This window comes from Zophobas morio, unplaced genomic scaffold (assembly GCF_036711695.1).
Source record: "Zophobas morio isolate AGI-343-1 ecotype UQ-CSIRO unplaced genomic scaffold, CSIRO_AGI_Zmor_V1 ptg000012l, whole genome shotgun sequence".
Classification (NCBI taxonomy): domain Eukaryota; kingdom Metazoa; phylum Arthropoda; class Insecta; order Coleoptera; family Tenebrionidae; genus Zophobas; species Zophobas morio.
Genome location: NW_026972117.1, coordinates 8,527,015 through 8,554,826, shown reverse-complemented (window position 1 = coordinate 8,554,826; position 27,812 = coordinate 8,527,015). Strand labels below are relative to the sequence as shown.

The 27,812-nt window shown below is 33.3% G+C and overlaps 2 protein-coding genes across 2 annotated transcripts in view; one reads left to right on the top strand and one right to left on the bottom strand.

Annotated features, from left to right (window-relative positions):
* The window catches only part of LOC135127731 (chaoptin), a 477,252-nt gene extending 476,057 nt beyond the window's left edge, over positions 1-1,195 (bottom strand). Inside the window, exon 1 of the mRNA XM_064054314.1 lies at positions 1,107-1,195. The gene's annotated coding sequence lies outside the window, so the exon portion shown is untranslated. The remainder of the gene's footprint in view (positions 1-1,106) is intronic.
* A 2,426-nt stretch (positions 1,196-3,621) lies between these two features.
* LOC135128171 (uncharacterized) overlaps positions 3,622-27,812 on the top strand; it is a 32,223-nt gene continuing 8,032 nt past the window's right edge. The window contains exons 1-2 of the mRNA XM_064055065.1: positions 3,622-3,766; positions 3,862-3,948. Of these exons, the coding sequence (XP_063911135.1) occupies positions 3,622-3,766; positions 3,862-3,948 (232 nt within the window). The remainder of the gene's footprint in view (positions 3,767-3,861; positions 3,949-27,812) is intronic.

The following is a 27,812-nucleotide window of genomic DNA, read 5'->3' as shown; positions in this document are numbered from 1 at the left end:
ATTTTAATCATAATTTTCCTGAAAGTGATGAAATTTCAGTGGTTGCTGGACTACATTTTTTCTAGATTATATGGTACTTAAAATCCCAGAAAATCTGCAAAATATTTGTAAAAAAAATGTCGACGAACTAAAGCTTACATGGTTAAGAAATTTGCTTCCACTGTATTTAGTTTTTTCTACTCAAAAACTCACCACAATTTCGTTCACATCTGTCGGAGAAACACATTGTGAATTCCAGTTTCTTGGATTCAAAGGGATAAAAAAAGTTTATTCTAACTGTGCAACATTTAACTTTACATTTCTCACATGTTTGTACACAAATCAATTCAAATATTTATTTTGTTAAAATGTGTGCGATAAATTTTGTAGCTGAAATTGCATCAAGAATGCAGCTGCATTTAACAAATATTTATTGTATATTTTGTTTATATTCAAATGCCCTTTTTATGGTAATTCGTTTTCAGCCCATAAATTTTATTCAAAAAAATTCATCCATATTTGTAAAATATTTATGTATTCGACGTGCTGAGCTTAACCCTGCACTATTTTTGACCCATTTGTTTTCCTAGTTGTTCCTTTTAATAATTCATCTGCGTCTATAAGTGACTTTTCTACCTTCAGAAGTGGCATCTTCCTCGTCCAACTCTACGACAATCTCACCCAGCGAAATTCTAATTTAAAATTTCGGTACGGTCCGTAAAAACTTTTAACTACTTATGCAAATGTACTTTTCTTCACCTTCCTTAAATGAATCTTAACCCTTAGTTCCGCAAAATCTCAATTCGGCCACTCCTAACGGTCAGAACCGATTATTAAATGAAGCGATTATTAAACGGAACCGCTAAATATTTATGAGAACAATAATTACCAAACGCGCATTTGCATAACGTGATTAAAAAGAAGCAGGACAAGTCGAGTCAAACCCAGCCCGGAATGATTTCATTCCGCCAAAATCAACTGATTAGCCTTTTGTTGTGAGGAAATTGCCTCCGAGTCATTTATCATTCTTGATTAACTCTAAGCTCATGCGAATTTCGCATCTGACTTGTCGCTGGAAATCGGGAGCTATATGGACGGACAATACAGGGTGTTCGCCTGAAACTCACGTCGGCTCTTCCTGAACGCACCCTCACTGAAACCACTGAAATTCACTGCGTGCGAAGTTGGCTCCGGCGACCGGCAACTGTCACGAACATTCGACTGAAGTTTCCCGAGCGCACTGCGATTTCAGGACTTTCGAAAGCACATGATAGGAGACAGGTGAAATACGGCCGGTTCGGGGCATGCGCACCAACCCAAGAACGCTAAAATCACCGAAAACAACATATTGCCGGACCGCGGTTGTTTTCCTTTTTATTCGCGTGGTAAGCTGGTAAACATCGGACTCGAAATTTATGAAATGAAAAAGTTGGACGTGACAAATTTCCGGATGAATATTGGCCGGGCACGTAAGGGTAATTTTGGGAAAGCTGCTTTATTTTCTGGCCGGGGTTCAAATGTGTCTATTGAAAGGGGAGTCGCCGGATTAACGACGTCGGAAATCGGGATTTATGCAACTAGTGGAAAAAGGACGGCGGTTTCTATGCAGATGCAGGCATAAAAAAAAATAAAGAGAACTTCGGCGGGCGCTTCGTGCAAGGTTTTACCTATTTGCAGCTGAAAAATTGAAAACTGACGTCAATATACGGTGTAATCAATAACCACGGTAAATCCAAGTTAAAAAAATAAAATAATGATTTCGAATTAACCTGAAAGTATTTAGAAAGAATAATATAATCATAATAACAAATACAATTTTCCCTTGTTTGTCTATTGTTATTTTGGAATGATGTTGGTGCAAAAATAAAATATTTGGCTTTGTGTGTATTGTTAATACGTCGACTGCTATTTTGTTATTATATTAAATATTTGCCGACCTATTGTTTGTCGTTGTCATATAAAACAACAAGAGACCACGTTTATTATAATTTTGCTGGAAATAATAACGTGAAAGTATTATTTACATTGCAATAAATTCAATTTCTGCTCTAAAAAAATCGATCTATAGCAGTCTCTAAAACCAATTTTATATGATAGCGCCTGCTACCGTTTTCTACTTTAAACTACCACGTAACAAAGTTATTTCAGTTACGAACTTAAAGTAATATTTTACCTTACAAACACGGCGTTCGCGTGAGTAACATTAAGTGAATACATAGATTTTTTTTAAAAATTATTAACTCGTCTATTTGCTTACGTTCAAATATTTCATTTCCGGGGAAGCATTTCGAGTGATTTAAATTTCTTATTAAAAATAAATTGATCTCAGTTAATCATTTCTTAAATACATACCAGAAAACATTTTTACTAGCAATATTTTCTAAAAAATTAACTATACAATCATCTACCTAGCCTAATTGATTTGACTTACTTTTTGGATAAAAATGGTGGAGGCGGCGGGATAATAAGAACTATTTAAAAAAATATTGACGATTATACCTACAATGTTAAAGAAACTCTAATGAACTTTATACCTGAAGAGAACTTGAAAAATCAGGAAAAATTTGAAATTTGCAGCGACGACAAAAAAAACCTGAAAGGACACAAAATCTGGCCAAAAAATGATCTAAAACTACTTTGACATTTTCCAATTATTTTTTTTTTAATTTTTTTATATAATTTGATTGATGACCGAAATAACCAGACAAACAGAGATTAGAAAGAAAATTAATATCCAGCTGTTGAACCATTCAAAGTTTTCAAAGTTTTTGCACATAAGCACATTTTACCCAGCTATTTGAACACGGTCCACGAAAATAAACACAGATTCGTGATGTTCACAAAATTTGCTCCAAGATAATGCCTTTGACTAGCCGATTTAACCAAATTTAAGTTTTGGGTAAAAATGGTGGAGGCGCCGGGATAATAATTTATTAAAAATATCTACACTCAGAGTTTAAACCAGCCCTTTGGTAATGTTTTTGAAATTTTGAAGAAGACAAGATTAAATTGTGATTAAATTGGTCTTTATAGAAAAAATTTCTCTTCCTTCTCTATTTTGACACATTTGCGAATACTCTTGACTTACTAAAATTTCCTAAATTTACTTTAGCTCTCTGCCAACTTTCACCACTAACGCTTCCCCTTTACCTTGTACCTCCAACTTTGGCGAAGACGATTCGAGATCATGTCTCCTTATATTCGTAAAGTTTATTTTGAAATTTATATGCAATCTCCCGCCAACTTTATGCATCCTCGCAGTTTACGTCCAACAGTCTGCAATTACCGCATAGGTTATATCGTCTTCAGAAACAGTGCTCATAAAGCCCGCATAATGCGCCGTCGCCAAATCGATACCCGTAAATTAAACTTTTTTCGCTTTTTTTATATATTTATGAGGTGAGTGTGGCAACGCTACTCACCCACTTTGCGCGGATATCCTGCATGTACCCGTGATTCATTGATTTTCCGCAAGATGTCGAACACGCAAGGATTTCATGTTGATTTCCATTACAAGCTCTCCAAGTGATTGAAAAAAATATTGTTCGCTCGTAGAATCGTGTGATACAGACATAATAGCGCTCGTAAATAAATAATTCCTTCGGCCTCACACTGCGCCAGTCGACAAAAAAGCGCCGAGATATGGCCGGGTTCGGTTGGCAGCACTGTTGCGTGCGACGGGACCGGAGGAATTGGCCCGCTGGTCTGGCGTTGAGGGAAATTTTGACATATTTAATGGTTTTACGTATGCAGATTTGGCGGCAGGAGCAAGAGGCACACCTTGAATGTAAATGAAAATTTGATTATCAGAGAATTTAGCGGCTGAGGAACGTCAGGGCGAAGGGTAAATGCCCGATTGTGTAAATTTGGGCCGAGTTTCAGGTGTGGAGGGTGTTAAGACACGAATTTTAACATTAAATTTTAAAGTCGGAATTAGGGCGATTATGGCACGGCGGAATGAACTTCAACGTATGTTGTAGAGTATGCGATGAAAAGTTGAAGGTCTGGGTTTATTCATGATATGGGCGAATTATGGTTTGTGAAGACAATCACCGAAAGTAAATGTGTCTTTTAACAAGTCGAGATCATGTCGCCATTGCTATTTTTCACATAGAAATTTGGGTTAGGCAGGTCATATATTCAAATAGAATTTCTGGAAAGAAGTTTTTCAAAAAATGCACAAAAAAGCAGATTTTCGCAAATATTATCGCCTCTCGTCTGCCTTTCTGTCCCGCCTTCCTGATTTTCTGCCTTTCTGTTTATCTGTCTCACTGCGTTTTTCCATCTTTATCTGTTTCTCCATTTATGTATTTCTATCTTCCTGTTATTCTGTCGTTCGGTCTTTCTGATGTTGTGACTTTCTATCTTGCTAGCGTTCCGTAATTGTGGCAATCTGTCATTCTGTCTTTCTGAAATTTTGTACGACTAATGCTATTTAATCTTTATGAAATACCAAACTCCTGAATTTGTGGTTTAAGAATTTATGTTGATTTTTTAGCCTAGGCACCCAAATTTTTGCAAAATTATCTTCTGCCATCTGCCTTTCTATTTCGGCTTTTCTCTTTTCCTATATTTCTGTCTCTTGGTCTCTTTCTTCTATTTGTCTTTTTGTCATTCCCTCAATCTGCCTCTTTGTTTCACTGTCTTTCAGTTTTTTTGACTCTATCTGTTAGCCTTCTGTATTTTTGTTTTTTGTATTCCTCTCATTTTGTCTTTGGTCTTTCTGCGTCTATGTCTTTCCTTTCTTTCCCGACACGGAGTTAATTCGTTCCGAAAGTCTTCTTCCTCCACCTTTCCGACCAAATTCTGTTGTTCTTTCTGTCTTTCCGTCTTTTCGTGTTTCGTCTTTCTGTCCTTTTGTCGTTCTACTTTCTCACGTTCTGCAGTTCAGCTTTTCTGCCGTTCTGTCACCCCAAAATTTTGCACAAAAAAAATTATTTTAAATTTTATAAAATAGCAAACTCTTGTACTTGTGGTTTATGAATCTCCTTTGATTTTTTAGCCTATTCAGATCTTTGCAAAAATATCTTTGTGTCTTCGTCTGTCCGTCTTTCTGTCACTCCGTCTCCAAGTATTCCCCGTTTCGTTTTTCCGGCTTTTTGTGTTTTTTGTTTTGTGTCTTTGTATCGTTCTGCCGTTATCTCATTCTGTCGTTTCATCTTTCTGTCTGCATTTCTGTATATTCTCTTTCTCTCTTTTGTTTATTTGTGTTTTCGGTTTTTTGTATTTCTCTCTTTCAGTTTTTGTCTTTCTATCATTTGCCCCTTTTGTCTTCCTGTCTTTTTATCTTGCTGTCTTTCTGATATGTTTCTCTTTCTATTCTGCTGTCTTTATACTTTCTGTCTTTTTGTCTTAATGTCTTCTGTTTCTCTGTCTTTCGGAGTTTCTGCCTTTCTACCTTTCTATTTGCCTTTTTCTATTTCCCTCATGCTGCCTTTCTGTCTTACTGTCTTTCTATTTTTCTGACTCACTATCTTTGTGCCTTTCTGTCTTTTGTATTTCACTTTTTCAGTTTTTTGTCTTTTTGTCTTTCTATCTTTCTTTCCTCTTGACGTTCTGTCTTTCTGCCTTTCTGCCGTTCTGTCTCTCTGGATTTCTGACTTTCTAGCAATTTATTTTTGGCTCTTTCCCTCTTTCTGTTTTACTGTTTTTCTGGCTCTCTATCTTTCTGCCTTTCTGTGATTTGGGTTTTTGTATTTTTCTCTTTCATTTTTTTGTCTTTCTGTCATTTTGTGTTTCTGTCTTTCTGTCTTGCTTCCTTACTGTCTTTCTGCCTTACTACCTTTCTGTCATTTTATTTTTTCTTTTTATATTTCCCTCATACTGTTTTTCTGTCTTACTCTCTTTCTGTTTTTCTAACTCACTATCTTTCTGGCTTTCTAACTTTTGTATTTCACATTTTTCAGTTTTTTGTCTTTCTGTCTTGCTTTTTTTCTTCTAAATTTTCTTCCGCCTTTCTGTCGTTCTGTCTTTGTGCCTTTTTGACTTTCCGTCAATTTGTTTTTTAGTCTTCTCCTCATTCTGTCTTTCTGTCCTACTGTGTTTCTGTTTTTCTGACTCTCTGTGTTTCAGTTTTTTGTATTTATCTCTTTCAGTTTTTTGTTTTTTTGTCTTTCTGTGTTTCTGCCTTTCCGCCTTTCCGTCATTCCCTCTTTCTATTTTTCTGTCTTGCTTCATTGGCTTTCTCTTTTTCTGACAGTTTATCTTTCTGTCCTTCTGTCTTTCTGGTTTTAATATTTCTCCCTTTCAGTTGTTTGTCCTTCTGTCATTCTCTCTTTCTGTCTTTTGTCTTTCTATTTTTCTGTCTTGCTGTCTCTCTTCCTTCTTTCTGTCTTTCTTTTGATTCGTTTTTCTGTCTTTCTGTGTTCCTTTCTTCCTGCGTTTCTTCCTTTCTGTATTTCTGCCTTTAGTTTTTCTGTAGTTCTGTTATTTTGTCGTTATGATGTTATGAATTTCTGTCTTTCTAACGTTCTTCACTTGTGTCCCTCATTCTGTCTTTCTGTCTTACTGTCTTTCTGTTTTTCTGACTCACTATCTTTCTCCCTTTCTGCCTTTTGTAGTTCACTTTTTCAGTTTTTTGTCTTCCTCTCATTCTGTCTTTCTGTATTTTTGTCTTGATCTTTTTCTTTCCTTCTGACTTTCTGTCTTTCTGCCGTTCTGTCTTTTTGTGTTTCTAACTCTCTTTCAGTTTGTTGTCTTTCTATCATTCTGTCTTTTTTCTTTCTTTCTGTCTCGCTGTCTTTCTGTCTTGCTTCCTTACTGTCTTTCAGTCTGTCTCACTTTCTCTATCTGCCTTTCTGGCTTTTTGTCTTTCTAATTATCTTTTCGTATTTCTCTCATTCTGTCTTTCTGTCTTACTGTCTTTCTGTTTTTTTGAGTCACTATTTTTCTGTTTTCTGTCTTTTGTATTTCACTTTTTCAGTTTTTTGTCTTTCTGTCATTCTGTCGTTTTGTCTTGCTCTTTTTCTTTCTTTATAACTTTCTGTCTTTCTGCCCTTCTGCCGTTCTGTCTTTCTACCTGTCTGTCTTTGTGCCTTTCTGTCAATTTGTTTTTTTGATCTTTCCCTCATTCTGTCTTTCTGTCTTGCTATTTTTCTGTTTTTGTGAATCTCTATGTTACTGCCTTTCTGTGTTTCGGTTTTTTGTGTTTTTCTCTTTGAGTTTTTTATCTTTCTGTCTTTTTGTCTTGCTTGCTTAGTGTCTTTCTCTCTATCTCACTTTCTGTCTTTCTGCTTTTCTGTCCTTCTGTCTTAATCTTATTCTGTCTTCTTGTCTTTTTGTCATTCTGTCTCATTGTCTTCCTGTTTTTCTGACTCCCTATCTTTCTGCCTTTATGTCTTACTGGTTTTTGGTATTTCTCTCTTTCAGTTTTTTGTCATTCTGTCATTCCCTCTTTCTGTCTTTTTATCTTTCTGTTTTTCTGTTATGCTGTCTTTCTGTATTTCCTTCTTTCTGTTTTCCTGTCTTTCTTTCTTTCGATCCGTCTTTCTGTCTTTCTGTGTTTCTAACTCTCTTTCAGTTTGTTGTCTTTCTATCATTCTGTCTTTCTTCCTTTCTTTCTTTCTGTCTCGCTGTCTTTCTGTCTTCCTTCCTTACTGTCTTTCTGTCTGTCTCACTTTGTCTATCTGCCTTTCTGCCTTTTTGTCTTTTTATTTATCTTTTTGTATTTCTCTCATTCTGTCTTTCTGTCTTACTGTCTTTCTGTTTTTCTGACTTACTGTCTTTCTGTTTTCTGTCTTTTGTATTTCACTTTTTCAGTTTTTTGTCTTTCTGTCATTCTGTCGTTCTGTCTTGCTCTTTTTCTTTCTTTATAACTTTCTGTCTTTCTGCCCTTCTGCCGTTCTGTCTTTCTACCTGTCTGTCTTTCTGCGATTCTGTCAATTTGTTTTTTGGTCTCCCCCCCTTTTTTTTCTTACTATTTTTCTGTTTTTGTAAATCTCTATTTTTCTGATTTTCTGTGTTTCGGTTTTTTGTATTTTTCTCTTTCAGTTTTTTATCTTTCTGTCTTTTTGTCTTGCTTGTTTAGTGTCTTTCTATCTATCTCACTTTCTGTCTTTCTGCTTTTCTGTCCTTCTGTCTTTCTCTTATTCTGTCTTCCTGTCTTTTTGTCATTCTGTCTCATTGTCTTCCTGTTTTAATGACTCTCCATTTTTCTGCCTTTATGTCTTACTGGTTTTTGGTATTTCTCTCTTTCAGTTTTTTGTCATTGTGTCATTCCCTCTTTCTGTCTTTTTGTCTTTCTGTTTTTCTGTCATGCTGTCTTTCTGTATTTCCTTCTTTCTGTTTTCCTGTCTTTCTTTCTTTCGATCCGTCTTTCTGTGTTTCTAACTCTCTTTCTATCATTCTGTCTTTCTTTCTTTCTTCCTGTCTCGCTGTCTTTCTGTCTTGCTTCCTTACTGTCTTTCTATCTGTCTCACTTTGTCTATCTGCCTTTCTGTCTTTTTATCTTTCTATTTATCTTTTTGTATTTCTCTCATTCTGTCTTTCTCTTATTCTGTCTTCTTGTCTTTTTGTCATTCTGTCTCATTGTCTTCCTGTTTTTCTGACTCTCTATTTTTCTGCCTTTATGTCTTACTGGTTTTTGGTATTTCTCTCTTTCAGTTTTTTGTCATTCTGCCATTCCCTCTTTCTGTCTTTTTGTCTTTCTGTTTTTCTGTCATGCTGTCTTTCTGTATTTCCTTCTTTCTGTTTTCCTGTCTTTCTTTCTTTCGATCCGTCTTTCTGTGTTTCTAACTCTCTTTCTATCATTCTGTCTTTCTTTCTTTCTTCCTGTCTCGCTGTCTTTCTGTCTTGCTTCCTTACTGTCTTTCTATCTGTCTCACTTTGTCTATCTGCCTTTCTGCCTTTTTATCTTTCTATTTATCTTTTTGTATTTCTCTCATTCTGTCTTTCTGTTTTTCTGACTCACTATCTTTCTGTTTTCAGTCTTTTGTATTTCACTTTTTCAGTTTTTTTTCTTTCTGTCATTCTGTCGTTCTGTCTTGCTCTTTTTCTTATTTCATAACTTTCTGTCTTTCTGCCCTTCTACCGTTCTGTCTTTCTACCTGTTTGTCTTTCTGCCTTTCTGTCAATTTGTTTTTTGGTCTTCCCCCCCTTTTCTTTCCTTACTATTTTTCTGATTTTGTGAATCTCTATTTTTCTAACTTTCTGTGTTTCGGTTTTTTGTATTTTTCTCTTTCAGTTTTTTTGTCTTGCATGCTTAGTGTCTTTCTGTCTATCTCACATTCTGTCTGTCTGCTTTTCTGTCCTTCTGTCTTTCTCTTATTCTGTCTTCTTGTCTTTTTGTCATTCTGTCTCATTGTCTTCCTGTTTTTCTGACTCTCTATTTTTCTGCCTTTATGTCTTACTGGTTTTTGGTATTTCTCTCTTTCAGTTTTTTGTCATTCTGCCATCCCTCTTTCTGTCATTTTGTCTTTCTGTTTTTCTGTCATGCTGTCTTTCTGTATTTCCTTCTTTCTGTTTTCCTGTCTTTCTTTCTTTCGATCCGTCTTTCTGTGTTTCTAACTCTCTTTCTATCATTCTGTCTTTCTTTCTTTCTTCCTGTCTCGCTGTCTTTCTGTCTTGCTTCCTTACTGTCTTTCTGTCTGTCTCACTTTGTCTATCTGCCTTTCTGCCTTTTTATCCTTCTATTTATCTTTTTGTATTTCTCTCATTCTGTCTTTCTGTTTTTCTGACTCACTATCTTTCTGTTTTCTGTCTTTTGTATTTCACTTTTTCAGTTTTTTGTCTTTCTGTCATTCTGTCGTTCTGTCTTACTCTTTTTCTTTCTTTATAACTTTCTGTCTTTCTGCCCTTCTGCCGTTCTGTCTTTCTGCCCTTCTGCCGTTCTGTCTTTCTACCTGTCTGTCTTTCTGCCTTTCTGTCAATTTGTTTTTTTGGTATTCCCTCCCTTTTTTTTTCTTACTATTTTTCTGTTTTTGTGAATCTCTATTTTTCTGACTTTCTGTGTTTCGGTTTTTTGTATTTTTCTCTTTCAGTTTTTTATCTTTCTGTCTTTTTGTCTTGCTTGCTTAGTGTCTTTCTATCTATCTCACTTTCTGTCTTTCTGCTTTTCTGTCCTTCTGTCTTTCTCTTACTCTGTCTTCCTGTCTTTTTGTCATTCTGTCTCATTGTCTTCCTGTTTTTCTGACTCTCTATCTTTCTGCCTTTATGTCTTACTGGTTTTTGGTATTTCTCTCTTTCAGTTTTTTGTCATTCTGTTATTCCCTCTTTCTGTCTTTTTGTCTTTCTGTTTTTCTGTCATACTGTCTTTCTGTATTTCCCTCTTCCTGTTTTCCTGTCTTTCTTTCTTTCGATCCGTCTTTCTGTCTGTCTGCCTTCCGTTTTCCTGTAGTTCTGTCGTTTTATCGTTGTGATGTGAATTTCTACCTTTCTAGCGACCTTCATTTATGTCAACCTGTCATTCTATCTTTCTGTCCGTATCTTTCCGTCACTTTGTCGTTCTGTCGCTCTGTCTTGCGATCCTTCTGTCTCTCTGTCGTTCTATCGTTGCACGACTATTAATTTTATGAAATATCAAACATGTCTTCTTGTGATTTAAGAATCTGCCTTAATCTTTTAGCCTAGGCATCCAGATTTTCGCAAAAATTATCGTCTGTCGTCAGTTTTTGTTTATCTGCCTTTCTCTTTAACTGTCTTTCTGTCCCTCAACCTTTCTTCATCTCACGGTCTCCCCGCTTTTCCGTTTCTCTGTTTTTGTGCATTTCTTGTGTATTCTCTTTCTGTCTATTTGTCTTTTTGTTTTTCCCCTGTCTCTCTGTCTTTCTGCCTTTCCATCTTTCTGCTTTTTGTATTTCTCTTTTTCCGTATTTTTCTCTTTTTGTCATTCTGTAATTCTGTCCTTCAGTCGTTCTGTCTTTCTGTCTTTCTGTCCTTCTGTCCTTCTCTCTTTCTGTCTTTCCCTCTATTTCTAGCTTTGTTTTCTATCGCTCGCTGGTTCTATCTTTCTGCGGTTGGTTTGTTCTGTCACCTCAGTATTGCAGATAGTATTTCACTTTTGTAAAATAACATTCCTGTACTTTTGTTTTATGAATCTGCCTTGATTATTTAGCCTGGGTATCCAGATTTTCGCTAAAAATATCAAATTAGCACATTTTGTTTTAATTCTTCTTGTATTAAGGCAAAAAATGAGTGACAAAATTACCAAACATCGTATAAATACAAGAAGTTAAACTAATCTAAGGGTAACGGAGAAAGTCAAAAATTCTTGAATTAAGAATTTTTTGAGGTAAGAAGAGAAAAAGCTGACAATATAACAGAAAAGATGAACAAAAATAATTCGCAATGCAGTAAACCAAACAAATAAATAAAATTCTTTGAAGCTAATCTCAATTTGATAAAACTTACAAATATGCCTTTCGTACCATACCGGAAAATGATAGACAATTTCACCGTATCATTTACACGTGAAACAAAACCGGAGCACGAACACAACCAGCATATTAACTGCACGTTTAACTTCGCTGTTTCGCATTACTCACAACCAAGAAGTTCGTACGTTTTGTACACGACTCCAACTATCGCATTCCAAAATATAAACTTTTACGAATAATAAACCTAATTAACGATATCGCTTCTCCCTTACCGTTTTGTTTCACGTATTAAAACAAAGCAATTGGCAATTTCCACTTTAATTACAACCCAAGAGCTCATTCCAAAATTAAAAACGTAATTGCAATTTGGACAATAAAGGTTTGTTTTAGTGGAACGAACATTTTGTCCATATTTTAGCAAAGTGGGACTTCGGAATTCATCTGCTTCAATAACCCCGAATAATTCAATATGAAGCGGACGTGACGTCTATTTTAAATTAATTCTATGTGTTATGTCCTAGAACGCGCTGTAGAAACCGGTATTTTGTTCCAGTAAGTAAACTCTAGTTTGTAATTTGTAATAAAAGCTCGCTTGAAAGTAGGAGAATTGTTCGGTTTACGACGAACATGATGGATTTGGTAAATTGGATAGATGTGACTCTTCACTAATAGGGTCAACTTTGTAAGTTTACGAGGAATTAGATTAGCGCCGTTTAGGTAACAAGTGCGAGAAAGGTACTTTTTAAACAGTTTGATAATGACAATTAATAGAAAAATTTCAAGATTCTTTTTATCCTGAGTCTGTCTGTCTGTCTGTCTGTCCGATAATCTTCAAAACTACTGGACCGATTATCACGGAAATGTGATTTTATTTTACAATAAAAAATTTAAATTTGAAACTGCAAAACCGGATGCTCTGAAAGTTTGATTTTAAATTTCTGCATACCACCACTTTTGGCATAAAATTGTTCCACCCACACTATAATGTCCATTTTCCACGAGGGATTAGAGAACGTAAAATTTTATGGCTGGATTAATTTTTAATAATCAAAATTTCATCGAACTACAACAATACAATCGTTTTATGAAGGAGCAGCTCGTATTGAATGTAAAATTTTAATAGTGGCGGCATAAAGCGTTTGTGTTTTGTGGTTATCGCCGCCACCAGACGTGAATGTTGCCTATTCAATTATTTGTCGGCTTAACTCGCGAAAAGTGACACTAATTCGGACGAATTTGACATGCTCAAGAGTCGACTTAAACCCCGAATTAATGCAAGAAACAATTTTCCTGATAAAACGTTATTTTTCACTTCTGTTATTCCAATGAAGTCGGCTGCGAAAGGGCCGGAAATTACCCAGGGTGACTATTTTTCCTCAAGATTGAATTACATGCCTGCTTATACAGAGAGTTATTTTTGCATTCACACCCAGTTAATGAATTGTTAGATTATGCTAGATTAAAAGTGTTATTACGGTGCATGCTAATGAACGGGAGAACGTCTTAATTACATTTCCCGTTGTTGTTTTCGCAAATATTTGTCATAGGACGGCTGGAGGGAAATTTCGCCCTAGAACATTGTAAATCAATTGTCGCGCTCTCCGCGAAAAATGGAACTCATAAATTGTTTCGTTACGTCGAAATTATGTTCCGACTCGGTGCAGCTCCAAACTTAATAAGTACTTTGAATGGTGTCGGCGGTTAAAAATGTCAAACTTTCCGACTTTATTCGTCGATGAAATAAGACAAGTGAAACATAAACATGAAATATTGCGCCCGAATAAAAGACTTTAAAACTGTTTTCACATATGTTCTGCATAATTTAGCCATAACTTCGTACAATGTTTGCTGGAGATAAGAATATTTTAGTTGTGTCGGGACCTATGAGACGTTTATTACTTTTACATGAGATGATTATTATTTAGAACTTTGTTGCAAACTATATAACTTACGTTTTACGACCTTCACATACGCAGACACTATTTTAATAATTCTTGCCAGAGAATCCCCAGATTTATTCAACTTAATGGAATTTTTTGAACTGACGTCGTATAGATTTCCACCTGAAACGTGAAGCTATAAACCGATACAAACAAAACAAAATCATGTCCGCCCGTTAAACCCCATAAGGAACGTTCACGCGAAACTTTAAATTTCCTCGCCAACTTAAACAAACATTAAGCAGTGTAACTTCTTCGGAAATCCCACTAATTTCTCTCCTTTATTAAATTTTTATTATTGCACCAGCTGCAGCCTTGCCCGCGACAATCCGGGGGCAATATCGCGGAATTTAATTTCAAACGCAGCCACCACTAACAAATCCCTTCTATTATGCAGAGCGTTGTCACTTTTCATTAGCGATTTAACAAGAGTTTAAGTAAACTAAAAGTTTTTTTTGGTCGTGCAGACCAGTCTTCGCAATCTGGCTAAAGTGATGGCAATGAACTTTGAACCAGATTTAATACTCCGCAATCGAGCCGAGCAAATCATTGCAGACGTCTCGGAGGGGCTCCGAGAGGTGTAATTAACAAAAGTGGTGCTCACGGAAATGCATGCAGTTTTAAACTTGGTTTAAATTGTAATAAGAAGGGGAGTGGAGGGCAAAAAACGGGTAACGATTGGAAAAAAGGCCAAAACAATTTATGATGAGTTAAAATTATAGGTACGTTTTAAATTTGATTGATTTTAGTTCTTCTAAACAAAAATAGGTGACGAGCGATAATTACTATATCATTACTGTTTTTATTATTATTAAATATAGGCGAGCATGACATTAATGTATTCTTATGTTTTTGAGAAAATGGAGTAAACCTTTTTTAATTTCAACAAAAAAAAATGGAAACGCTCATGGGATACATAGTTTGCGTGGTTACGTATGATGTGATTAAATATAAGAAGATTTGAACAAATTCCAAACGGATTCATAAAGCACAAGTGTGGGAATATACTATTTTATGAAATTTTAAGCGAACAGACCACAGACAGACAGACAGAAACTGATGACCTATTGTTTAGTACTCTAAGGATCATGTAACGTCCAGAAAACATGGAAATAACCAATCGTCGGATAGGCCTTATAACAACTCTTCTTTACCTTAAGCTCGGGAATTAAAAATTGCATCCTAAAATTATTTAAAAAGAGCTTGCTTTGAACCTGAAGTATAATAAAACAATTTTAATAATAAAAGGACAAGAGAAAATCGTCGTAGAGTAATAGTGTCAAGAAAAAGAAGAAGGAAAACGCAACAAAAAAGCTAAAAAATAAGGTAAAAAAACACTACTAAAAAAATAAACGGCGTAAGAATAAAAGTTCAAGAAGAGACAAAAAGTGTAACAAGTGACTACAAAAACCTTGACAAAAAAAAAAACTAAGATGTAAAAAGGGAGATAAAAAGACGACAAAATACAACAAAAAAGAGGCGAAAACAATCGATTAAAAAAAGTCAAAAAAGCAATTAGAAAAAAACGACAAAGAAGTACTGCAAAAAAGTAAGGCAGAAAATCCAGAAAAAAGAATGAAGCAAAAAAGCAAAGAAAATCGAAAAAAGCTCAAAAATTAAAACACTGAACTTTTATAATAAAATTTTTTGATGACGTTGCCAAGTTTTCAGCAAGGAGAAGAAAACCACAAAAAAACTGAAGAAAAAGAAGAAAAAAGGAAAACACAAAAAAAAGATAAAAAACCCGACAGAAAGTCGCTAAAAGAAGTTACTAAAGAAAAGAGACAAAAAAGGTGACAAAAGAAAAGGACAAAAAAGCAACAATGATGGGCGCTTAAAAAGGGACAAAATGCCTGAACACCGCACAAAGAAGCCACAAAAAAAGTAAGAAAAGTGGCAGAAAAAAAGCAGGAATTATTGATTAAAAGAAAAGACACTGAAAAACGCTACAAAATAAGCAAAAAAAAAATTAACGACAAAGAAATGCTGCAAAACAAATTTGACGAAAAATCCGGAAGAAAGAATGAAGCAAAAAAAGACAAAGAAATACGAAAAAAAACCTGCATTTTCATGATAAAATTTTCGGATGACCTTACCAAGTTTTCACCAAAGAGAAGAACAAAACCTAAAGAAAAAGAACAAAAAAGGGAAACCCAAAAAAGAAGATAAAAAACCCGACAGAAAGCAGGTAAAAGAAGTGCTTAAACAAAAAGGCGAAAAAAGAAAAGGGAAAAAAAGCGACAATGATGGGCGGTTAAAAAACGGAAAAAAATGCCTAAAGAGCACACAAAAAAACGACAAAAAAATGAAAAAAAAGTGTCACAAAAAAATTGAATAAAATCTTGAAAAAGGCGGCAAAAAAAGGCAAAAAAAAACTAATTAAAAGAAAAGACAATGTAAAAACGACAAACAATTCGAAAACAAAAAAAATTGACAAAGAATGCTGCAAACAAATGTAACGAAAAATCCTGAAAAAAGAATGAAGCAAAAAACTTAAAAATTAAGACACTAAATTTTCATAATAAAATTGTCTGATGACGTTACCAAGTTTTCAGGAAGGAGAAGTAAAGCATAAAAAGACTAAAGAAAAAGAACTAAAAAAGGAAACACAAAAAGAAGATAAAAACCCGATAGAAAATTGGTAAAAGAAGAGACTAAGCAAAGGTGACAAAAAAGGTGGCAAATGAAAAAAGGGCCAAAAACAACAATGATAGGTGGTCAAAAAAGGGACAAAATGCTCCAAAGAGAAGCGACAAAAAATGCAAGAGAATGGCAGAAAAAAAATAGAAAAAAAACTACTATAAATGGCTACAAAAAACGGAGTCCAAAAAGCAAGAAAAATTGACTAAAATAAAAGACAATGAAAAACGAGACAAAATGAGTAGAAACAAAAAAAATTGACAAAAAAATATTGCATACAAATGTGAGAAAAAATTCATAAAAAAGAACGACGAAGAACGACAAAAAAAAGACTAAAAAAATCGACAAAAAAAGGTAAAAAAAATTAATACTCTGATACAATTTTGTGACTTTTTAGTGAAAACAAAAACAGAGCCAAAAAAGCGACATTAAACAGCACAAAAAAGTGGCAAAACAAAAACGAAGAAAAAGATGCCACAGAAGATCAACAAAAACTTCAAAAAATGGGCGATAAAAAAAGAAAAAACGCCTCAAAAGAAGAAACAAAAAGTGAGCAACAAAATTAATTTTTAAAAATGACAAATCGAAAAAAGGATCAAAAAACAGAAACAATGTAAAAAACAGGTAAGAAAGAATGTAATGCGATAAAAAACCACAAAAGAGCGACAACAAACCTATAAGAAAAAATACAACAAAAGCTAAACAAATCACGAAAAGAAGGAAAAAAAATGTAACAAAGAGCAACAAAAAAAGAATCGACGGAGCAATATTATAAACAAATGAAAGAAGAAAACGAGAATATAAATTTAAAAAATCAGAAGAAAAGTTCCAAAAAAAAACTAAACAACGAGGAGAAGAAACACGGCAAAAAGTTATCAAAAGAAGTGACAGACAAACACAACAAGAAAAGATGCCAAAAAAGGGAGACAAGAAAAATGCCACACAAAAAATAATGGTGATAAAAAGGGGAAATAAAAAATACGATTAAAAAACAACAAACGAAAGCAACAAAAAGGACCACAAAATGTTCATTAAAATGGACAAAAAAGGCAATGAATGCAGAGAAAAAGCAAGAAAAGAGGTAGAAAAAGGACGAGAAACCGCCCTACAGAAACTAATTAAAAAAGTTAAAAGATACAAGAAAAAGGGCAACAACTTCACAAGAGAAGAAAAGAAAAAAATTTTAAAATGACGACAAAGAATTAACGAAAAGAACTAAAATTAATCTGCAAAAAACCGGCCATAAAATGAGAAAAAAAATCAGAAATAAAGATCCGAAAAAGCAACAAAAAATAAGTCGACGGGGCCATATTATCTACAAAGCAACTGAACAGAGAGAAGAAACAACAAACGGCAAAAAAGGTCATCAAACGAAGTGAAATGCTAAAAAAGGGCGACAAGAAAAATGCAATACAATAAAATTTTGAAAAAAAGGGAATAAAAAATACGATAAAAAAACAACCAAGGAATGCAAAAAAAGACGACAAACTTTTCATTAAAATGGACAAAAAAGTCAAAAAATGTAAGTTTAAAAAACAAGAAAAAACTAGCAAAAAATGGTAACAAAATGGACGAGAAAAAAGTACCACAGAAAAAGATTAAACAAGGTAAAATACACAAAAATGGGCATAAAGCAACAAGAACTCCACAAGAAAAGGGACGAAAAATGACAACAAAGAAGTAACGAAAAAAACGAAAACTAATCTACAAAAACGGGCGATAAAATGTGGGAAAAATCAGAATAAAGAACGGAAAAAGGCGACAACAAAAATATGAAAAAGTCGGCAAAAATATATAACAAAAAACATCTGTATATAAAATCATAATAATATTTAATAATTACTCACAAAAGGAGAGAGGAAAAAGAAAAACAAGGGGAAAAAAGACAAAAAAACACAATAAAGTAGAAAAAAATATAAGGAAGAAAAAGCCACAGAAAGTCGATAAAAGAAGTGACTAAACAAAGGTGACAAAATAGGCGGCAAAAGTAAAGGCCAAAAAAACGACAATAAGCGATAATAAAAAGCGACAAAATGCGACAAATAGCGCACAAAGGAGCGACAAAAAATGGAAGAAAAATTGCATTAAAATTAAGAAAAAACATCACCAAGGCTACAAAAAAGGAGGCGAAAAAACAAGCAAAACCGATTAAAAGAAAAGACAATAAACACGTTACAAAATAAGCAAAAACAAAAAAAAATCGCCAAGGAAATATTACACACAAATTTGAGAAAAAATCCAGAATAAAGAACTATGAAAAACGACGAAAAAAATCGAAAAAGGAATGGTAAAACAAAATAAATACACTGAGTTTTTGTAACATAATTTCGTGATGATTTTGATAATGTCATCAACTTTTTAGCAAAACTAAAAAGAGTGGCAAATAAACGACAAGAAAGGCAAAAAAGGCAACAAGAAAGGAAGACAAAAAAAGAGAAAAAAGTCGACAAAAGAAGTGACAAAATAAAACCAAAAAAAGATGACAGAAGACGACAAAAAAAGGAACAAAAAGAAAGCAACAAAATTAATTTTTAAAAATAACAAACCAAAAAAAGTAGAAAAAAGCAGAAACAATGTAAAAAACAGAAAAAAAAACACCAAGAAATAAGTCAACTGGGCAATATTATAAACAAATATAGAAAAAAACGAGAATCTAAATTTAAAGAAAAATGGGAAAAAATGCAAAAAAGGCAAGTAAACGAAGAAGACGAGACACAGACTAAAAAGTCATCCAAAGAAGTGACAAACAAAAATAAAAAGAAAAGATGCTCAAAAAGGGCGAGAAGAAAAATGCCACACAAAAAAAATATGTTAAAAAAGGGGAACCAAAATTACGATAAAAAACCCAAACGAAAGCAACAAAAAAGCGGCAAACTTTTCATTAAAATGGACAAAAAAGGCAAAAAATTTACGAATAAAAAACAAGAAAAAACTAGAAAAAAATGGTAGCAAAAACGACGAGAAAAACGCACCCCAAAAAGAAATTAACAAAGGTGAAAGACACAAGAACAAGAAAAGTGACGAAAAATGACAACAAAGAAGTTGCGAAAAAAACGAAAACTAATCTGCAAAAAACGAGCGATAAAATGTGGGAAAAATCAGAATAAAGGACCGAAAAAAGCAACAACAAAAATGTGAAAAAATCGGCAGAAATATATAAACGGAAAAAAGTAGAGAAAAAAAGGCGACTGGAAAGACGAAAAAATTCCGAGAGGTGGAGGAATATTTAGAAAAAATGTTGGTTAGAGTTTTACCATTTATACGATTTTCCTAGAATATGCCTAAAAATCAATGACAATCTGTCCAGTTGTTGACATGACCTCACTTGACATGACCAGACTTGACATAACCAGACTTGACATGACCTGACTTAACATGACCTGACTTGACATGACCAGACTTGAAATGACTTGACTTGACATGACTTTTTTATCTGACATAATCCCACTTAAGGGCTAGCTACCTCTGCTCATTGCAGGGTATAGACCACTTGTTGTGGCTCGGCAGATATTCGGTCTTGGGATATTTTCTCGTTTTCTTTTCTTTGTTTCTTTGTTTGGGGTAGAGGAATCTTGACGGCCCGGAACCGGGTCTCCTTTTGCTGTTGTCGGCACGTCAATTTCTTTCACTGGATCCTCTCTCTTCTCCATTCCTCTTTTTCCTTTATTTCAATTATCTCTTCTAAAAAAATCTCTAAAGTTATCCACTCTATGTTTGCTCTTGTCTATTCTGTATCTATATTGTCCGAATGCTCCGTGCCCGCTAAGAAATTGCACCATTGACTTGACATGACCTGACTTGACACACTCCCACTGTAATAAAATTTTCCACAGCTGGTACCTAAACTATAGATGACCGACAAACCGACCGTCAGATCTAGTTTTTCATTCTCTACATTTGTAGAAAAGTCGATAAAACTTGAAATTAACAATAGTTTCCTAGCTTACGTCCGAAGAAAGAAAACACGAACGTTCTTAAACATCAGATATGCTCAGAAAAGAATTCGTTAGTAAGATCGCATACAAAACCTCGAAACGTAACTAAGAGACGAAACATTTATTTTTTCTACACTAATAGTTTATCAATTCGTAAGACCTCCGATTTGCCTTTAGGGCCCGAACGCCCTCTAACCTTGACACTCATCCCTCGCGAAACAATAAATTATCCGCAATAAATCTTCTTCACAAAGTGAATCAAGCGAGCAAACAAGAATCCGATCGAATCATGTTTAGCCGATAGCAAATACCTAATTTCTCGTTTGCGTCTGTTAAAGACTGGTAGATCCGTATCTAAATCGAATTCGACAAAAAATACTAATAGCTTTCGCTCAACTTTGCATTGCATTGTAATGGAGTATCGAGGCAGAATCGCCTTCGCGCAAAATACTCTTCGATTTTCCCGTACAAAGAAACAATGAAGAAAAACCTATGTTCGCAGCGCCGAATAGTAAATCCGCGCTATTGCAGCATAAATCCGGGCCCAGGCGATCCGCAAATGCAATATAACCAAATTTATGCAGTAATGATCGTCTGCACCCGCCCTAAGCTGTCTTTAGTGTGGTGTTATTATTACGCTTCATAGCGGAACCACCTCGTAAATCCAGAATCAAAATAAGAAAATGCTGGAAATATCGAGTTCCACTATTTGCGTTGTCTGCGGATGCAGACCGAATCCTCGCAGAGTGTTTGGACGGACTGGGCGAAGACCTCATTCACTATTTACCCGATAATTCAATATTGTGATTTCTCGACTCGGACGTCAATTAGGGTACCTGAATTTGCGCTGTTAATGATGTCGATTGTGTCGGTGTGGGGTTGAAAGTGGAAATGTAGTGAGCAAGGTGAAGCAGCGCATCTATTTGGTAAAATAAGTTACGTTCGAACATGTCTGGGCGACTGCTAGGACAGTTTAAACTGTACCAAGCCACAATTTTTTTATAAAACCTGTTATATAAACCGTTCAAGATGTTATTATTTCCAAAAAAAAAGTTACAAAAAAAACCTAATTAATTCATTTCAGTGGTAATTCGTATTCTGTTTAACGAAGCGACAACATCTTAAGGCTAGTAATATTTTACCTACGTTCTGTTGTTCGAACTGTGCCGAAATCCACTTAACTGTGTGTTAATTTAGTTAGAAAATTGTTATTATTGTGTTATGAAAGCGAACCACGTCTGCAGAAAAGTCTCTTTGTAGAGGCAGACCGTATTATTTGAATTAATTAGGTCAACTCCAGAAGTTTAGTTTCGCGAAAACAGCAACTTTATTTGTTAAAACAATGAAACAAACAGACGAAATAACAACAATAAATAAATAATAGAATACCATCACCCGAAGCTGTATTTTTTCATGTAGAAAAAATTAATTTATTTCTATTGCATTTACCTCGTAAATGCACAAGTGGAAGTTAAACATTTTTCATTTTAAATGAGTGTATTTGAATTACCCAAAACAAAAAACAAAATAAATCCCTTTTAATGCGTGTTAATATTCCAAGCCCCACTGTTATAAATTTTAAATCTTTAAAGTTAAAAATTCACGTTTGCACGAATTTATAAAACAAGTTAGTTTGCAATTAGAGTGTGTAACTGTTTTCTCTTGTATTTTCTATTACAAACTTTAAATTCTACTTCGTGAACACAAACTTCGCTCGTTAGAATTTGTGTATTTGTTTGTTTAATAGGAATGAATCTTTAAATCAAACCGTTGTATAAAACAATAAATATTTAACGAACTTTTAACTAAGCAGAAATTCCATTCAGACTTTGAACTCGCAGCAGCTCGGGGATTTCAGAGAAAACGCATTTAAATACGTAAAACAATTATCGTCATTTCACGTTTCAGTATGTAAAAAGGAAAAACTGCATGGTAGATGTGAGCGTTTTGATTGTGGTCTCTATGGCTGAATTTTTAACGAGAAAGCCACGTCACAGTAAATTAAAATGACATTTCGAATTAAATAAATAACAGTGTTTCACACTACGCTGCGTTCATGATAAATCATTATTTCATAATAAATATAAACAACAGAACACAAACAGCAGCAAATTAATGAGGTTATTTGAAATTGTAAATAACCAGATGACATTTAAGAGACGATTTTGGTTTGGAAATTAGCGAAAATACACGGATAAATAATAGGTGTTTGTTTAATGCTGAAAAAATTGTACAGAGATTCAGTGAAATGTGATATAAGAAAAAATAATTTAAAATAGGAAATAGTTAAACATTCCTACGAAAATATGTCTGGATGTATGTTTGTATGTCTGTGTGAAACGAAACCGAAAAAAACTGAATTGTAGAGGTCGAAACCAGTAAAAAAAAATCATAAAATTGAATATCGAAAAATTGACGAATTAATTGTGGACAAACTAATCCGAAAAACGTCTCATGCTGATGATTTTCGAGGTCTCATTTTTTAAAATCAAATTTGGGAAACATTAAAAAAAAAATGTTATATTTCATTTGGTGATTCCTGAAAAATGGTACGAATTTTCGAAAAAATGACACCAAAAAAATTCTAGAACTCCGAATCTGTAAAAAATCTTTAGAGATAAGTTTTCACGGTGGTCGAAAAAACTCAAAATTTCCATAAAATTGCATCTTAAAAAATCGAGCTTTTGGAAAAGTTGCTTAAAAATTCACCAAAAACTGTGAAATATATAGTTTGACAAGCTAATTAGAAAAAAGGTAGAAATTTTCGAAGAATTGAAACCAACAATAAATCCTGGAGGTCCAACCCTGTAAAAATCCTTTTAGTTTTTTCGATGGTGCTCGAAAAAGTCAAAACTTTAATAAAATATATTGAAAAATTGCCCTTACTTTTGGAAAAGTTGACTAAAAATTCACCAAAAATTGTGGAATTTTAAATATTGCTAAAAAATTGTCATATGCTGTTTTCCGCATTCTGCAAAAAAGTTAAAAATTCTGGAAGAAATGAAGCCGAAAATAAATCCTGAAGGTTGAAATCTGTAAAAAATCCTTTAAGATATTTTTTGAAGGTGTTCGAAAAATTAAAAAAAAAACATAAAATATCGTATTGAAAAATTGAGCTTTTGGAAAAGTCGTCTAAAAATTCACCAAAAACTGTGGAATTTAGATCTTGACAACTTAATTCGAAAAACGTGGAATGTTGACGGACCCGAATAAAGATTTTCGAGGCATTCGTTTTCAGAATCAAATTTTTAAATATTTCTAAAAATTGTCATATGCTGTTTTCGAGATTTTTGAAAAAAGGTAAAAATTCTGGAAGAAATGAGGTTGAAGATAAATCCTGGAGGTTGAAACCTGTAGAAAATCCTTTAAGATATTTTTTGAAGGTGCCCGAAAAAGTCCAAAATTTCATAAAAGTCGCCTAAAAATTCTCCAAAAATTCTGGAATTAATAAACTAATTCTAAAAACATAGCTTTTGGATAATTCCCGGTAAAGATTCGAAGAATTAGTTTTTAAATTGAAATTTCGAAAACATTCAAAACATTGCCATTTGACGGCGATTACTGAATATGGTACGAATTTTCTAAGAAAATAAACCAAAAATAAATTCTAGAAGTCTAAATCTACAAAAATCCATATAGACAATTTTCGAGGGTGCTCGAAAAAACTCAAAATTTCCATTAAATTGCGTCTTGAAAAATCGAGCTTTTGGAAAAGTTGCTTAAAAATTCACGAAAAACTGTAGAATACGTATATATTTGGACAAGCTAACTCGAAAAACCTAGAGTGTTAACGGTTCAGAATAAAGATCTTGGAGGTACTTGTTTTCAAATTAAAATTTTTAAACATTTCTAAAAATTGTAATATCTTGATTTCGTGTTTCTGGAAAAAAGGTAAAAAAAATGAAACCAAAAATAAATTCTAGAAGTCTAAATCCGAAAAAAGTCCTTATAGATAGTTTTATCGGTGGTTGAAATAAACTCTACATTTTCACAAAATTTTGTGTTGAAAATCGAAGTTCTTGAAAAGTTATTTAAAAATTAACCAAAAACCATGGAACAGAGATTTTGACAGTCTAATTCGAAGAACATAAAGTGTTGACAATCCCGAATAAAAATCTTCGAGGCATTCGTTTTCAAATTAAAATTTTCAAATATTTCTAAAAATATTATATGCTCTTTTTGCGATTCCGGAAAAAACGTAGAAATTTTAGAAGAAATGAAACCGAAAATAAATGCTGGAAGTCGAAACCTGTAAAAAATCCTTTTAGATATTTTTCCACAGTGTTCGAAAGAGTCAAAATTTTCATTCAAAAATTGAGCTTTTGAAAAAGTTGCCGAAAAATTCGCCGAAAATTCTCGAATATAGATTTTTGACAAACAGATTCGAAAAACATTGTTGATGCTGCCGAGCAAAGATTTTCTAGGTATTAGTTTTTAAATTCAAATTTTCAAAACATTCATAAAATTGTTAATTTCGTTTACCGATTCCTGAAAAGTGATACGAATTTTCGAAGAAATGAAACCAAAAATACATTCTAGAAGTCTAAATCTGTACAAAATCCTTATAGACAACTTTAGGCCATGGACGAAAATAACTCAAAATTTTCATAAAATTTTGTCTTGAAAAATTGAGCCTCTGGAAAAGTTGCTTAAAAATTCATTTTCACGAACATCTTCGAAGTATTCATTTTCAAATTTAAATTTTTAAATATTTTTAAAAAACATCAAATGCTGTTGCCGTGATTCCCCAAAAAAGGTAGAAATTTTCGAAGAAATGAAACCAGAAATAAATTCTAGAAATCTAAATGTGTAAAAATCCTTATGGATAATTTTGGACGGCGGCCGAAAAAAGTCAAAATTTTCATAAAATTTTGTCTTGATAAATTGGGCTTTCTTGGAAAAGTGGTTTAAAAATTAACCAAAAACCATAGAACAGAGCTTTTGACAAGTTAATTCGAAAAACATAGAGTGTTGACTATCCCGAATAAAGATCTTCGAGGTATTCGGTTTCAAATTAAAATATTTATATAAATATTTCTAAAAATTTTCATATGCTGTTTTTGTGATTCCGGAAAAAAGGGTAGAAATTATCGAAGAAATTAAACCGAAAATTAATCTTGGAGGTTAAAACCTGTAAAAAATCCTTTTAGATATTTTTCCACGGTGTTCGAAAAAGTGAAAAATTTCGTAAAATCAGATACTCAAAATTGATATTTTGGAAAAGTTGCCGAAAAATTTACCAAAAATTCTGGAATGTACATTTTTGACAAATTGATTCGAAAAACATAGTGTGTTGATGCTACCATACAAAGATTTTCTAGGTATTTTTCACAAGACATTCAAAAATTTGTTATATTTCGTTTAGAAGTTATACGAATTTTCGAAGAAAGGAAACCAAAAGTAATTCTAGAGGTCGAAATCTATAAAAAAAAAAATAATTTTGGACGGTATTCGAAAAAACTCAAAATTGTCACAAAGTTTTGTCTTGAAAAATTGAGCTTCTGGAAAAGTGACTTAAACATTCACAAGCTAATTCGAAAAGCATAAAGTGTTGACGACACCGAATAAACATCCTCGAGCTACGTATTCGTTATCAAATTCAAATTTTTAAATACTTACATATTCTTAAAAAATGTCAAATGCTGTTGCCGTGATTTCCGAAAAAGGGTAGAATATTTCGAAGAAAATAAATCCTGTAAGTCCAAATCTGTAAGTCGAAAAAGTAAAAAATTTCATAGAATCTCATTTTGAAAAATTGAGCTTTTGAAAAATTACCTAAAAGTTCATCAAGAATTCTGAAATATAGATCTTAGCAAGCTAATTCGATAGACGTAACATGTGGATGGTCTTGGATGATTTTCGAAGCATTCCTATACATAATTTTTGGATGGTGCTCGAAAAAAGTAAAAAAATTCATAAAATATCATATAGAAAAATTGGGCTTTCAAAAAGTTGCTGAAATATTCACGAAAAATCATAAATTTAAATCTCGATATGTTGACAGAATAAATACAACATCTTTGTGATCCCAGAGCAAGATTCTGGAAATATTCCCTTCCAAATTATTTTTTCTTTAATCTCAAAAATTGCCATATTAGCCAATTCAGGATAATTGGTAGAAATTTGGGGAGAAATGAAGCCGAAAATAACTTTTGGAAATTTAAATCTACAAAAAATCTCTTTAGATAATTTTCAAATATGCCCGAAAACAACTCGAAAATTTCATTAAGCGAAATACTGAAAAATTGAGCTTTTGGAAAAGTTGCCTATAAATCCACCAAAAAATCTGAAATACAGATCTCGACAAACTAATTCGAAAAATAGCTTGTTGATGAATCCGAACAAAGATTGTCGAGGTATTCGTGCCCAAATTTAAGTTTTTAAAAAAATCTAAAAATTGCCACACTTCATTTTGGCAATTCTGGAAAAATAGGAATTTTTTAAGAAATTAAACTGGAAATACATACTGGAGTTCGACATCTACAGAAAATACTTTTAGGTAATTTTCGACGGTTTTCAAGAAAAGTAAAAATTTTCATAAAATTTCATGTTGAAAATTTGAACTTTCGTAAAAGTTGATTAAAACTCCACAGAAAATTTTATAGCGTGCTTATGTCCCAGAGACAAAATTTTCATAATAGATGTTCGGTTTCCAGTTCAAATAAAAAAAAAATGCCATATTTCACATGGCGATCCTGCAACATTGCTATAAATTTGCGAAAAGACACATTATTGAAAATTTCAAGAAAGTCTAGGAAGGAAGGGATCTACTAATATATACTATCTAAAAAAAAACATTTAAATTAACTGAAATTAGGAAACGAAATGTCACAATAATATTAACATTATATAATATGAAACGAAATAGTTTAAATAGGTTTAACCCATTTAATTTGTTATTTTTCTACTGTTACTATAATAGAAATAATTTTTCACAAGACTGCATTTATAATTATGCACAATTTCCGTTTCTGCCTGAACGTACACCGAACAATTACTATAAAAATATACAGGATGGCTCAAAATGATAGCAATCCACTTTCGGTTTTAGCTTGTACAGCAGATTATTTGGCGACTTGTAAATTTGTTAATGTAAGTATACCATTGTTGACAAAACAACAACAGATTCACCGACAGTGAATATTCAGTCAAACAATTAGTAACCCGCGCTGACCCGATCTGAATTCACTTGACTTGATCTGATCTAACATAATCACACAAATCGAAATACAGAAAAATGAATTTTTCATTTCCAATTCCCCGATGTCCAACAACTTTTATTCCATCCTGTAATAACAACAGCAATGAAAAATAATTATTAAGCAATGAGCTCGTACACAATTACCTTGATAGTTAAATAGCTATAAAACGCAGTCAGGGATGCAGTTTGCTCAAAATGAATGCTCTGCTCGTTTGTTGCGTAATATTTTACATCGTTACGGTAAGCCGCTTCAAGTAAATGTTAATTTTGTTATTCAGATGACTTAGGGTCCGGATCCTCCAAGGGAAACCAAAAACGACGTCGACGAAAATTTTCAAAACCCAGCTGAAGACTTTGCTTACATTGAAACAAATGGGGCGGAAATTGAAACATTGCCTTCACACAGTACTAATGGTTTAAAATCATTTGCTACCTCTGATCCACGTAATTCAAGTTGAAGTAAGACGATTGTACGTATTATGTATTTTATTAAATGAATGTTTAAAAAAATAAATTTATGTTTATTAATTTAATGTGAATTATTAGACGATTTTGTTGTTGTTGTAAGTCTACACCTTCGTGTTCCACCACCGCTAAACCACTCAGAAACCGTAAAATTAAACATCCTTCAAACGATCCTATCACGACCCCTTTACGACACGTCTTCTAACATTCCTCGGAAAATAAAAACTATAAAACGCAATATACAACTCAGGATCTTGTGCTGAAATCTCCGTAAGAAATCTCAACAGATATATATAATCTAACACGCTGCACGGGCTTTACAAGCCATGCAAACTTTCCT